Here is a 13,604-nt window from a genome sequence, read left to right as displayed (position 1 = left end):
TTATTTGAGGAAAAGAAATATGGAGCTAGATCTAGGGTCTCTCTATATCTACTATATTTATTTGTTTTAAAAGCATGTAAATCCTTTCTGTCTATCTTTTAGATCTCCGGACTTTTTCGCGACTCCTATTTATATGGCATATACACAACTGCACTAAACCTTTTAAAACAAGTAAGAATATTCGCATTTTCTTTGCACGGAAACTCTTAATTGTGCTTCTTGTATCCAACCGTCTGTATTTCTAGATATTACTTAAACTTTAAGTAGTCAAGAATTTGATGCCGCACTGAAACTGGCTTAAATCTGTGCGTTGAAAAGAATTTTGTTCATGATTGACAATTTGATTTCTTTTGCTTTTAGATGACTTCAGAGAAGATGGACTTACAAAACCAACAACAGGTATTGATCCATGATTAAGCCGTTAACCTTTTGGCTATTTCTACACGTGAATAATTTTATTGCGTACAAATATCTCCCGTTGAGTCCCGTTGAGAAGTGATGGTGTATCAAGGTTTAACCTTAAACCAGTAAAACCTCGTTAAACTTTATTAAATTAAAAAAAAACATTCCTCGGAGCTGCTCGCTTTAATAAAATAAAGCACAGCTAAGTCCACTACCTGTAAGACAAAACCTATAAACCGAAGTTTTATCAGTTCGGGGTTGTTTCTTCTTCATGGCCCCCGTCACCGGAAGTTGAAGGAAGTTCTACTTTTTTCATCCGTTACGTCAATTTCGACCAATGGAATTGCTTCATTTTTCAACCGACCAATGACCTTACAAAAACGTCAAAAAGTTTTCGCTCATGTCGCGTGAAAGTGGAGACTGGCCTTAATAAATTTCTTTCATTCATCTCTAGACAAACATGCTTGGTGGACTATTGACGTTACTAAAACATTGCTTGAATTATGATTTTATCGGCACGTCGTTCGAGGAATCGGCGGACGATTTCGGAACCATACATGTTCCTACACAGTGGAAAGAAAGTGAGTAAATGGGAATCGTTACAATGTTTGCATAAACGGGAAAATGGAGATATACAATATCTGGTTAGATAAAAAAGGTCAGAATCGACGTTGAGTCGCTAAGAAAGGCGATCCGAACCTTCTTGGAGGGCTGTTAGCTTTTGATAGAAAGATTGTGAATTGACAATGAGACAAAAATACCATTAGATGCTAGAAATTTCCAACAAAATTTTCAAATCTTTATATAAATCATTTAAGGCTTGAACCAATAACCTTGAAATTATCTTTAAAATAATGTTCTACTTTTGATAATATCTTTTCTCCTGGAATGCAAGCTGATCTATCCGTTTTAGTTTTAAGTTCCGAAGTTTTTCATTTGATTTCTTGCTCATTGATTGCAAGATCCTCGCTTTCCTTCCCTGGCATATTTTACAATTCGTCATTTTGAAAGTATAACTTCTTCCTTTTTACAGCTTTCTTGGACTTCACAAACCTACATTTATTTATTGACTTATATCTCGTGGTTCCGATCGAAATCTCTCCTTTGGTGAGTAAATTTCAATTACCAATTTGACCTTGTATAAAAAATCTACAATTTTTTCTAAAATTTAAACAATTTTGACTTTGTCATTATTAAATGTGTCAATTAATTAAAGATCACCCCGTTTAGTTCAATATTGGCCTCAGAAGGGTTTCTCTCGTAATATTTTTTGCAAGTTTCCAACTTCTAACGCTTAACAATGTTGTCGAGAACTCTGCTCCGCCCTCAGAGCTTAGTACCTGGGAGTTTTCCGTTTTACTTTTTATCTATTTGGATTTCATTCACTTCATAATAATCATCACGTCATATTTTCCGTAGGCTATCGGATGTTTCGTTCAATGGGCATCAATCAGACGCTCTTTATTCGACAGTTCAGAGCGACCAAAATATCTGCAAGAACTGATGAACGGTGTCAAAAAATTCCTCGATGCACCGCAAGTAAGAGAATTTAAGTCTTAAATATCAACTGATGTGTCCCAATCTCTTTTTTTCAAAGAACCTTCTCAAGAGAACGTTATTCCCCTGTAATATTTCTGAAAAGATTTTAGGTTTTTTATTGTCGATTATTTTTGCAGTCAGCATTTTTGACCCAGCATCGGGCCTTTCATTAGCATGTCGCTGTCCGTTTTTGAAGAAGTAGCACTCAAGTTCATTTTGGAAGAAATGGCGCCTTCACTTCTTGTTAATTCTTTATCCACCTACAGAGACTTGAAAACACAGACAACTATCACGAATTTTGTCGTCTGCTTTCACGAATCAAAGCTAACCATCAACTGGGCGAGATTCTAAAGACGAGTGAATATAAAGAAAGCATACAGATGATCACCAAATTTACCGTCACCAGTCTAAGTGTAAGCTTGTTTTGCTAGATTCTATTCAACCATCAAGTAAATTGAAACTCTGGAAAGTTACCCCGACAAAATTTGTGGTACTTGCAAGCATTTGGGATCTTTTAAAGCTGCATATTTTAAGGGTTTTAATTTCTTTTGTGTGGTTCAATCATAAAGACTACTATGAACTACTATGAACTATATGCTTACAAGTTGGTGACCGCATTTTGCTAGAACTCTTTTCATATCGTGTCGGCCGTCAAAATTGACCCGTCAAAATTGACCCGTCAAACTTTGATCAGGGCTTTGTTCGAAATTGCCCGGGCATATTTCATATTCTGTATAATATTATTTGAAAAACTTTTGACATGTTATTTTTATTTGCAGGTTTTGAATTTCGCGCCGAACAGTCTTTACTATTTATTAAACATGTGGCAGAAAATGGTTGCGTCGTGTCCCTTTGTCAAAGAAAATGATGCCCATTTATTGGAACAGTTCACCCCACAAGTATGTATCCTTTTTTAAAAGCTTCGTCAAAGAAGATTGGGTTTGAGTCACAAATCTTTGTTATTGCTATTATGCTAACCTAAGTAACAAAATGCGTTTAGAAAAATGAATTTGAATTTCCTCGACTCAAGCTTTATTTTGAGCTCTTGAGTGGCTTACTGGGTCCCAATTTTGAAGTTACCTGACGCCCAATGGGCTTTTCCAGTTGAGGATATTGGATATCCAGGGGTTAACGATTTTTGTTCAAAAGTGGATACCCAGGGGGTTAAATATCTACAAGGGAGTGGATATCCAGGGGGTAAAGTGTCTTTTCAAGTAAAAAATACTATATCCAGGGGTAAGCATCTTTATAAGAGAGGATGTCATGGGGTTGAGCATTATTTTTAAGAGAGGATATTGGATATCCAGGGGGTTCGATACTTCGAAAAATCAATATCCTCAACAGTGGGGGTAAAATGTTTTTCTGGAAAAGCCCAATACTTTTTACCTTATTTATTGTGCATACATTTTCTTTTATAGATAACCGAAGCGTACGTGACGTCACGTTTGGAATCCGTCAAAGCTATAGTACAGTAAGTAGCTCTTAAATCAATTATCTTTCCCCCTCAATGAATTATTATACAAAAATACCAAAAAAATAGAGTGACTATATTGCTATAAATCAATTCCAAATAATCAATATTGTACTGTAGGTTTGTGTAAAAATTACCAAATATTTTTCATGAAAGTGCAAAAGTTTACGTAAAAATTACCAAATATTTTTTAAAAGTGCAAAAGTTTACGTCAGGAGGATCAAGAAAGGCAACGTTTTCGTGATGAATGGATCTCTGGTATCTAGAATTAGTTTAGTAAATCGAGAAATTCTTTGCGTATGTCGAATGTTGCGTCATTAATCGATCCCTACATTGAGAATTCGATTTCAAAGAACCAAGCTTTTACAACCTTTCAATTAATCATCCTTTTATATGTTTTTAGAGCAGAAATTTGTTCAAAATTTTTTATTCATCACACATCTGATGATCGTCTATAAGGCGTGAAACAAGCTGTAATGTTGTTTTGATTTTTTGAAGAAATATACATTTTAAATTAATTCAGCTCTACCTTGGTATAGAGCACTTTGTCATTCACAGATAATTGATGTTGTTGAAGAACCAAGCTTAAAACTTTATCCCTCAAAATCTTAGACTTACTTCTCTAATTAATATAATGATAGTAAATTTTATATGTGTTAACAACTTTCTACGTTCTTGTTTACTCGTCAAAGTCTTTGGTAAAATAATTGGAAAATAGTTGGGAGACATTAAATTTCTTATACACTGTAAGAAATTTCTTGTATGAATCGGGATAAAGTTCTTTAAGCTTCTTCCCTGTCATGTTGTTGATTTGACCCCAGTGTGGACGACTCTTGTAATCAGACTGCACCAAATTCCGTGTGCGGCTTAAGGTGGAATGTTGTCCGAAGGTACCCAAGAGGATCGGGGTCTCCACCATACAGGAGGGACGCTTGTACTGCATGGCAAGGAAGGATTTCGAAGGTGCTGTGAACCTCATTGAAAAAGGTGCGGTCGTGAAGAATCTGTTATCTTCTTGTAGGGAATTTTGATATTCAGCAATCATGGCGTCAACAGCTTTAATCGGAGTTTCAGGGTTGCTGGCGTCGATACCGTTCTCGCTAGTCAACACTTTGACACCGTTGGGGGATCCAAAGCTTAAGGCTTCAGTAGAGGGCATGGTCACTGGTTCTCTCTCCACTGTTGTCCACAGTGCAATGAACATAACTAACGGTAGTAGCTCTTGGAGATTCCTGCTACACCATACCGTCAGCTTTCTGATCAACTCGTTTTCAATATTCGATGTTGAAAACGAAAACGGGCGTTTATTCTTCCGCTTAGGTGGCGCTAGCTTGTAAGTACTGATCACCGCCCATATCATGTTTCCATATAGGGGAGGGTAGGGTGATATCCAAACTTCGAAACTATGTATATAGTCAGGGTCTGTCGGCTTCTTGAGGTTTCTTTTCACCAAGTCTGGGATCATTGCTTTGACGTTGTCCCAGTTAAAGATCTTGCGATCTTCTTCAAGGTAGAAGGCAGGTTGAACTTTGATGATGTACGAATAAACGACTCCTAACGCACCAACATGAACTGTCGTCGCGTAGAATTGGATATCATCTTGGATCAGCTTGACATCAGGATATTTAGCTTTAAATTTTTTGGGGCTCGTGATTCCATTGCTCGGCTCGATCCTGTACTGTTTTACTTTGAAGTTCTCATCCAAAGTGATAAGGTGCATGGATTCGATGCAGTCTGGTATCGGTGGTTTATCAATACCAGACCCGTGAGCTCCCGTTCCCGTCGTCCCAGCTATCGAAAGACCATTATATCCAGTTTGATTCATCATGGTTCGATAGCCTTGCACCTTGTCTCTCTCTTTCTCGGGCCACAGATGTTCCAAGATTGACTCTATCAATGTGCCAGCTTCCATTTGGCAAAGTTCGTCCACATTTGTTGACTTTCTTAAGACAGTTTGGTCGATTTCAAGAATGTTATGCAAGTATCTAAATGGAAAACATTTACAGTAGAGTCTCTTCCTCAACCTACGTCAACCTAACTTTCAGGCCCCTGAAGGTTCGAAATACAAATCGAAATCGAAATCGAAAGTGAGAAATTGAGATTATCATAAAGCTAAGTTAAGCTAGTGTAGCTTTTTACTTTAAATGAATCTGATAACTATATTAATGTAAAAATGGAACCAATCATACTTATTCATTTCAATGATGACTCCGTCAGTGAACGAGATATTTGAGAAAGCGTAACACGAACCGACTGCTTTAATGTTTTTCTTTTGATCCGCAGCTTCTTGGATGATGTTGATTAAATCATCCTTATTTTTTGGTGTCTTGCGAACGAAGCCAGCTGGCATACGATGGAATAGATTCACATTGTTGAAGGGTTGTTTTGGCACCAAATCTGGCTGGCTCTCTATGATGGAAAAACGATGAACAAGTCATTCGTCATAGGCACTGTTAGATTAGGATTAGTTTAGGAGCCCAGGTTGGGATAATTAAAGAAACGTGAAACTGTGCCGCTTGTCAGGGTATCTAAAACATGAATGGACAAAATCTAGTTCATCATCTAAGTTATCTTTTTGACATAAACATGGAGAGAAAAAGACGATTGTTGAGAATATTGGGAACTTTGGAATTTCAGTCCCCAAAAAATCCTTGTTATATATCTTTTTGTACACCCTAGTTGGCCATTAAGGAAGGTAACGAGATTTCTTTTCGAGAGATTGAACCAGATGAATGTGTAGCCTTATTATAAATGATAGTGAAAAAATCAGGTAACTTACCGTCATCATGCTCAGAATCTGCCTTTTCAGCTATCTTCAAAATCTTGTAGAAGCTCATGAGCGATTCCCTTGGATGAGACGCTAGATATAAAACATCTTTGTCATCTTGGAGGTTCTTCTCTTGACCTTGATAATTGCGGTAGTTCTCGATGACACGTTTTACTGCGTCGTCAACTTGCTTGAGTGTATCCTCACTTGCAAACTCTTCAATATTTTCCAATGTTGAGAGCACTGATGTCTCCATCTTTTCCACCTTTCTCAATTCAATACAAATTGATTTGATAAACAACTGGATAAATTCTCCTCCCTTTTATATTTTTTTAGTTTGTCTTGTAGACCAATTTAACAAATTCAAGTTTAGAACAATCGCCAACAATTAAAGCTGTCTAAATGGAAATTAGATACCGCATTGAGCTAAAAAAAGACGTTACTAATCCTCCCTGTACGTATTTCTTTCGCACTTCTGATCGCTTGAATTTTGCTGACAAAATTTACAAAAATGGTCTTATTTCCCAGAAAAGATAATTAGAGCTGACGATTGATCAGATTATGTCGTTATACTTCCTTAAATATTTGCACGCATTTATGTAATCCGTTTAGCCACTATGGAATGTTTGGTTTATATCTATCTTTCACTTCCTTCATACAATATATCCTCTTTTGTTTTAGTGTGTAAGGTTAGTTTAACAGAGGTTTCGGTACCAAAATTACACGATCATACTAGATCAATTATTAATAAATTTTAGCTTTTTTCTATTTGATAAAAAAGGCCAACCATTTTTTAATGCTTACCGAAATATTTGACTGATGTTGAAGAATCTCTGCTTTTGCTACTGGGCCAAAATCAATTGCCAATTTCCAAAATTATTATTTGCGAAAGCTGCTACCCTAAGGAAAATGAGCTACCTAGCAATTTCGTCAGCCCTATATCCCATAGTCACATCTGATTCTTCAATTCGGTGACACGACGAATTTTGTCTTTAGGCTCTGCCTGTCTGTCATAACTGTTTTCTTTTCGTTTGGGTAGAGTCCGCAGATGCCGATTTTTGGGGCGCGCCGAAATACAAAGGGCGTAAAAGACATCTCTGATTACTAATTTCGGCGCCCCGGTTCTTTTTTACACCTTAGAATTGGCAGTTTGAGCATAAAGACAGAAAATATCCAAATGTAATATGATAGGGGGCGTCAAAATCAAGATGCTTTTCAGGCAACTGTGTACGTCTCATCGACTTGATCAGGGCTTTTGTCATGGCAGAATTCACATCCGTATAACAAAATTGATTCAACCGTAGATTTCAACAGGCGTATCTTTGTTAATGATTTAATACGCGAACACCAAACCCTTGCAAGTTAGTTCAGGGCTCCCCAAGCTTTGGCAATACGTTTGATGATGTCGCGTGTTGTGTTGTGTGCATCCACCAAAAGTAGAGGAAATTGTCAACCTTTTTTATCACATCTCCATTCAGTGAATGGATGATGTTGTTTATTGATGGATTGATGTGCATAAATTTGGGTGGCGATCTCGACTTTGTGGAGGAATGTCTCAGCCTTGTTGATGGTGTCTTCCATGAGGGCAATATCGCTAGCGACAGCAAAGGTGGAGTTTAATCTGTTATGAGAGATGTTTTTCAGACCTAAAGTCGCATTAAAATAAATCATTTAAACGAAAGTTCAAAAGCTATTACTCAAAAATAATTGAATGATAATGCATTTCATCTAGGAAGTATAAGTTCCTCTATTTTCTCTTCCTTGAACGACTTTGAAGTTAGACGTCTTCATTATAAATATAATGTCCTGCCAAGCAGACCTAAAGACCTTTTGAAGTCAGGAATGTTGAATATTTATTTTATTATTCTTCCTCTCTCAGTTGGATATCGGCGCAGATTTCCTTCATTTTTTGTAGACAAACTAATTAGATGACTCAGAATTGCAATTGGCAATAAATCTCAAAAGAATTTAGGAATAGAATGGCGGAATATTTAGAAAATTAACCCCTCGTCGCACGTTAGGCTAAGTCTTTTAACTATTTTTGTTAGCCTTTTTTTTCTACAATCTGGACAATGTTGCTAAACTATGGATGATAATGGCATTGTCACCTGATAACATCGTCAAATTTGAACACTTCAAAGAATAGGACTCTCGCTCCCTCAAACTTTTATATGCATTTTATGTTTGCTCTAATTTGGTGTAAAAGCTCTAGTTAACATATAAAATGAGTGTGCAAGGTTTATTTTACAACTTATCAAGTATACATGTACTTTTAAAAAACGGATCGCTCAATCCTGCGATATTTAGGGGTGCTTTTAAGCCCCTCGTGATGCTCGATAAGTTAAAGGATCGATAAAGAAAGAAGGCAAATTTTGTCGAAAGCCCAAAATACCTTGCTTAAAGTGACGAATAAAACAACAAGAGTTCTACCTCAACAATATTCTTCTGATGAATAAGACTTGTATACGCGCGTATGTGATCAAAATTATAGACAGGTGTTGGTTTGGCACGCAGGTGTGTCAAAATTGTCCTAGCAGAGATCTTTCTCTTTTTTTAAGAAATGGAGCAGACGACCCTCTGGAAGACGCTTCACTTTTACATCAACAACTGGACCAGGTAAAATACCAATCAATGAATTTTTTTAGACGAGGTGCCTGGTCAACCTCCTTAGGAGAAAAACAACAAAACTTTCACCATAATCTTTGTAACTAGCCTGAGCTGAGTATTCACTTTTTAATGTCTTCCCATTTTGCTGACATTGGAAGTATTTCATTACTAGGCTTGGGAAGTGGTAGTATTCGAAGATGTTTTCGCTAGTTTTTGGGGTCAATTGTTAAACATTTCTTTACGAAAGGAGCATTTCGGTTTTCATCAACAGATCTGTATTGTTTTTTTCATACCCACAGATTTCTACGATAGCACGATGTGAATATTTGAAGTCGTGTAATTTAATGATGCAAGCTTTCGACCAATCAGTGCAAAGCTTTCAAGAAACTCGTTCTAATCCAACGACGCCAGCTGCCCAAATAGCAGAAGGTATGTCAATTTAAAGAAAGTTGGTTTTCCATGTGTGTGTGTACTCCCTAGCCAAGATAATTTGTCGCTTTCGACTTAGTTTTCGATTCCAGAGGTGTCAAAAACATGGGGTATGCATCGCCGCGCTCCTAGTAGATCTAAATCTACAGTTCATGACTGTAAAAGTCGGGTGATTCGATGTGGGACTACTGGCATTTAGAAGATTGATTAACTAGGAAACTTTCTAATGGTTATAACGTGACTGGGACGGGCCTTGTAGGCTCCTCAAAAATTGGAAAGATCCTCCAAAGGTTAACACTGTGCTTTCGTTTTCTAAAAACGATTCAAATTCTTTTCGGCTTTTCTAGGGCAAATCACGTGGTTAGTGTACATTATAGCGTACTGTATTGGAAGTCGTGTTTCCTTCTCCTCGACCGATGACCATGATCGAATGGATGGAGAGCTCTCCGCTAGGTAAGCTTATCTAGTCTTAATTGACAATATGAATCTCCTGACTCAATTAAACTGGATCTATGCAAAATGTGGACAGTGTAAAGGGAAACAGATGAAGATTTTTTTCGTTAGAAACTTCACCGTTATTGAAAAACTGTTTTCACTGGCCTTTAATATAACCCTGATCTAAGCTATATCTGCTAGCTTTGGTCGGAGTTTTTCTTTAAAGGAGTACCTGTAACGAAGCCTACAAATTTGTCGGACGTCAAACGACGTTACATCACATCAGTAGTTGTACCATTATGATGATCGGGATTGAGAAGCTGCTGTTAGAGTTTATATAAAGGTCATGTACTGTAAAACACGTGGTATAGAAAATCATGCTTTTTCTCTTCATTCTCAGGATATTACAGTTAATGAATCTAACAGATATGAAACTGCCTCAAATTGGTTCAGAAAAATTGGAATGGGCATTTATCGGTTTTTTGGATCAATTTAAGAAAATTTATATCGGTGAACAAGTCAACAAGTCTACCAAGGTAAACGAAACTTTTTACTACAACACACAAAGTTTTACCATACACTCTTCATTTATTAGAACAATTTTATGAGGCTCAGAAATGCCAAAAAATAAGAACAATGTAAGAGCACCCTACGCTTGGAATAGTTCAATTTTTTTGAAAATTAAAGTAAAAACAGTAAAAAAAGGTATCATACCAGAAATAACTCAAATTTGGACTAAAAATTTATAATACAGGATTAGAATAAACACATCCCTGTCGCACAGCCCCGGTGGAACTTTTTTCCTCAGTGGGGATGAAAATTTCTAATGAAATCCCAGTGGATAGAAATTCTATTGTTCTAAGGTTAAAAAATCCATTGGGATGGTTTTGGAGTGCCATTTTCAAACATTGAATATCGAATGGGGATGAAATCAAAGTAAATTTCCCAGTGGGGCTGAAATTCCAGGATATTTTCCCACCGGGGACGAAATTTTTGCCAAATTTTCCAGTGGGGCTGGGGTCCCAGCGGGTCTGTGACACAGGGGTGTATAAACTAAGGCTATTAAGTGTCAAAAGAATAATAACAGCCCAGTCTCAACAAAAATTTGCTGATTATTATAAAAGTGTTATCTTGAGCATACTCCTTCTTCGAGGTCCACTTTTACTTTTTGTCTATCAAGCTTGTGATCTTCTTATTTCATGAGTTTAGCTGTCCTTATTGCGTCAAGTTGGAAGATTGTGGTTGAAAGTGAGAGATTCCGAGCTAACTTTTTAGGCCTTGTTAGTCTTCTATGTACTGAACACGTCTCTTTTTTTCACAGGTATATCAGTTGTTAGGGGAACGCCTTGGTATCAACGATGAATCTGCCATGTTGGAATTGTTCACAAGAAAACTGTAAGCATCACTTCAATTCAATTAATTTATAATTTAGATTTGGTCTTCATGTTAATGAGAGGGGTTTTGCTAAAATACCAACCAATCTTAATTTTTTTAATCATCATTTCTGGCCAAATTTGTAACTTCTTGCTGTGAGCACTACTGATCCTATTCAATCATTTCTTTGTTCGAAATAATTTTTCACAAATTTATGTTTTTTTAGCGCAATAAATCAGCATACTGATTTCCTCTTTTCATGGATTCTTTGTTTTCCACTATTTTCAGTATCACAAATATGAAGTACTGGTCACACAGTGAAAGGATCATCAAACGGACTTTGACGTTACTGAGTGACTTATCCGTCGGGTATACTTGTGTCCATTTTCTTTCTATTTACACAAGAGATTATTTGTTTTTTGGACCTACCTCCGGGTACCCCGGTGGAGGTCCTTTAAATTAACCCATGTCCGTCCGTTCGTCTGTTGCCAGCTTTTCTCGGGATTGGCTCATTAGTTTTCTTTGATTTTTTGCACAATGATGCAAAATGGCAATGCCCGAAATGTGACGGAGCCCGATTTTCGGGAAAAAAATTTTTCGGCTATCCTGGAAAAACTGGTTTTTTGGCACTTTCTCGAGATTTTATCATTAGTTTTTTCTGATATTTTGCTCAAAGATGCGTATTAACAATGCCCAAAACATGGCCAAGTCCGATTTTTGAGAAATGCCGGAAATCGACGTTTTTCTGGATTTTCATTGGACTTTTTCCTTATAATTGGTTGTTTTTTCATTCAAAAACATTATTAATAGCAATGCCCACCATCAAGCATGTTTCAATTTTCAATAAAATTGATTTTTGAAGCCGGAACTATTCAAAAATCGCCGGAACAACCTATTTTCGCCGGAAAGACAGTATTTCTTGAATTTCTCGAGCTGTTCTTTATATTTTTTATGAAATTTTGCACACTGATGCAAAATGATAATACCTAAAATGTGACGGAGCCCGATTTTCGAAAAACATTTTTTTTCGGCCGAAAATGCCGGAAATATGCCGGAAAACCGGGTTTTTTGACATTTTCATCCTTATTTTTCTCTGATTTTTTTGCAGAATGATGCGTATTCGCAATGCTCAAAAAACATGACCGAGTTCGATTTTTTCGTTTCATGTCTTTGTTTTTTTCAAACAAAAACATCATTTATAAGAATGTCCACGATTAAGCATGGTTCAATTTTCAATGAAACTGATTTTGGTACAGGAACTTTCTAAAAATCGCCAGAACAGCCGAGAATCGCCGGATTCCATGAATTTCTCGAGTTGTTCTCGTATTATTCTGCATTTTCATACTATTGTTCTCATTTTTCAATTGTCTTATTACATCAATCTTCGGGTAGGTCCATTCAGCATGTAGCTTGTTGACTTTTTTTGAATTTGACTGGTACATTTTTGGAGCAATCATTTCCCGTTCAAACTTTGAGTGGTTTTGCCGCGAGGTGCATGACTGGGATGGGCTGCAGATTATTTTTCTATTTAGAATCATATCATATTCTTTTCTGGAACTATTCAACGGGGGTGGAGGAGGGGTGAGTTGAAAATCAGGGAAACTCGAATAAGTATATTTTAATCACCCCTTTTAATCTTCTGTTCTGTTTTCTAGGTACAGCAGTGTCCGTAAACTTGTCAAATTAGAAACTATACAATTCGTTTTAAATAATCACACGGTAAGAAGAAGAAAAAACAAAATGTTAATATAAATGTGATATAAACGTCGTAAACACGTTTTCTGTTCGCTACACATTCTCATTTTCGATAGTTCCTGTTTTATTGTCTCCTGGAAGGGCTTAAACCGTATTAATCGATATCTAGTATGAAAACGGAGTTTTAAATTCCTATTTTCAAATTATTCGTGCTTGAATTAAAATTTTCAGATGTTTGGAATTAAACAAATACAAAGGACCTGTTGTCCTGAACCACGCTCATACAAGTCGATTTACTGTTATTTTCTTCTTACCCGCCTCTATATATCGATATTTACTTCTGACCCTCCCGTAATTGATTTAATAAAATGATTTTGAAAATTTAACATTTTACATTTCATTGTCTATCTATTTTCTTTACCTTGCCAATTTTAGCCGGAACATTTTCCATTTCTTGGTGCTCAAACGAATGTTTCACGAAAAGCGAAGAAGTGTCGAGAGAAATTTTACATTGCTCTTGGGCGTTTCTTATTGGTCGACATCGGTGATGAAGAAGAGAGATTTTTCGCTTTCGTACGCCCTCTAACAGGTAAGCGCTTCACTAACATACAAAGCTTGTCGAGATTATTTTATATTTTTACCATGCAGAACTTATCTCATCTCATGTATTTAATCTGAGGTAAAGGAGTTTTCTCCTGAATCGAAGGCTACTTGAAATACTACGGTCGAGAGTTTTGTTTTGAAATAAATGTCAATTTTAACTATGAATTACGCTGACATGCGTCCATTCCCTTTTTATTTAAGTTCAATTAGAAAATATATCACAACGCTTGGATCCAACCAACGGAAATTCGTACCCTGCCGATGAAACTGAGGTAGGTTTAA

The 13,604-nt window shown here is 36.6% G+C and overlaps 2 protein-coding genes across 2 annotated transcripts in view; one reads left to right on the top strand and one right to left on the bottom strand.

Moving 5' to 3' along the window:
- The window catches only part of LOC136807823 (exportin-7-like), a 61,597-nt gene that overhangs the window by 24,524 nt on the left and 23,469 nt on the right, over nucleotides 1-13,604 (top strand). The window contains exons 7-23 of the mRNA XM_067064448.1: nucleotides 103-171; nucleotides 361-399; nucleotides 857-983; nucleotides 1,436-1,509; nucleotides 1,822-1,941; nucleotides 2,208-2,354; nucleotides 2,721-2,840; nucleotides 3,360-3,412; nucleotides 8,738-8,795; nucleotides 9,086-9,215; nucleotides 9,563-9,668; nucleotides 10,051-10,186; nucleotides 10,972-11,045; nucleotides 11,313-11,393; nucleotides 12,680-12,743; nucleotides 13,155-13,308; nucleotides 13,524-13,594. Of these exons, the coding sequence (XP_066920549.1) occupies nucleotides 103-171; nucleotides 361-399; nucleotides 857-983; nucleotides 1,436-1,509; nucleotides 1,822-1,941; nucleotides 2,208-2,354; nucleotides 2,721-2,840; nucleotides 3,360-3,412; nucleotides 8,738-8,795; nucleotides 9,086-9,215; nucleotides 9,563-9,668; nucleotides 10,051-10,186; nucleotides 10,972-11,045; nucleotides 11,313-11,393; nucleotides 12,680-12,743; nucleotides 13,155-13,308; nucleotides 13,524-13,594 (1,623 nt within the window). The remainder of the gene's footprint in view (nucleotides 1-102; nucleotides 172-360; nucleotides 400-856; nucleotides 984-1,435; nucleotides 1,510-1,821; nucleotides 1,942-2,207; nucleotides 2,355-2,720; nucleotides 2,841-3,359; nucleotides 3,413-8,737; nucleotides 8,796-9,085; nucleotides 9,216-9,562; nucleotides 9,669-10,050; nucleotides 10,187-10,971; nucleotides 11,046-11,312; nucleotides 11,394-12,679; nucleotides 12,744-13,154; nucleotides 13,309-13,523; nucleotides 13,595-13,604) is intronic.
- On the bottom strand, nucleotides 3,990-6,526 carry LOC136807833 (L-gulono-1,4-lactone dehydrogenase-like). The gene is made up of 3 exons (XM_067064457.1): nucleotides 6,192-6,526; nucleotides 5,602-5,821; nucleotides 3,990-5,397 (listed from the first exon to the last, which is right to left on the bottom strand). Exons 1-3 carry the CDS (start codon nucleotides 6,433-6,435, stop codon nucleotides 4,092-4,094), a joined length of 1,770 nt encoding a protein of 589 aa, XP_066920558.1. The 5' UTR covers nucleotides 6,436-6,526; the 3' UTR covers nucleotides 3,990-4,091.

This window comes from Clytia hemisphaerica, unplaced genomic scaffold (assembly GCF_902728285.1).
Source record: "Clytia hemisphaerica strain Z4C2 unplaced genomic scaffold, Clytia hemisphaerica genome assembly, whole genome shotgun sequence".
In the NCBI taxonomy this organism is placed as follows: Eukaryota; Metazoa; Cnidaria; class Hydrozoa; order Leptothecata; family Clytiidae; genus Clytia; species Clytia hemisphaerica.
Note: the sequence above shows the minus strand (reverse complement) of the source record. Positions and strands in the feature narration are given on the sequence as shown.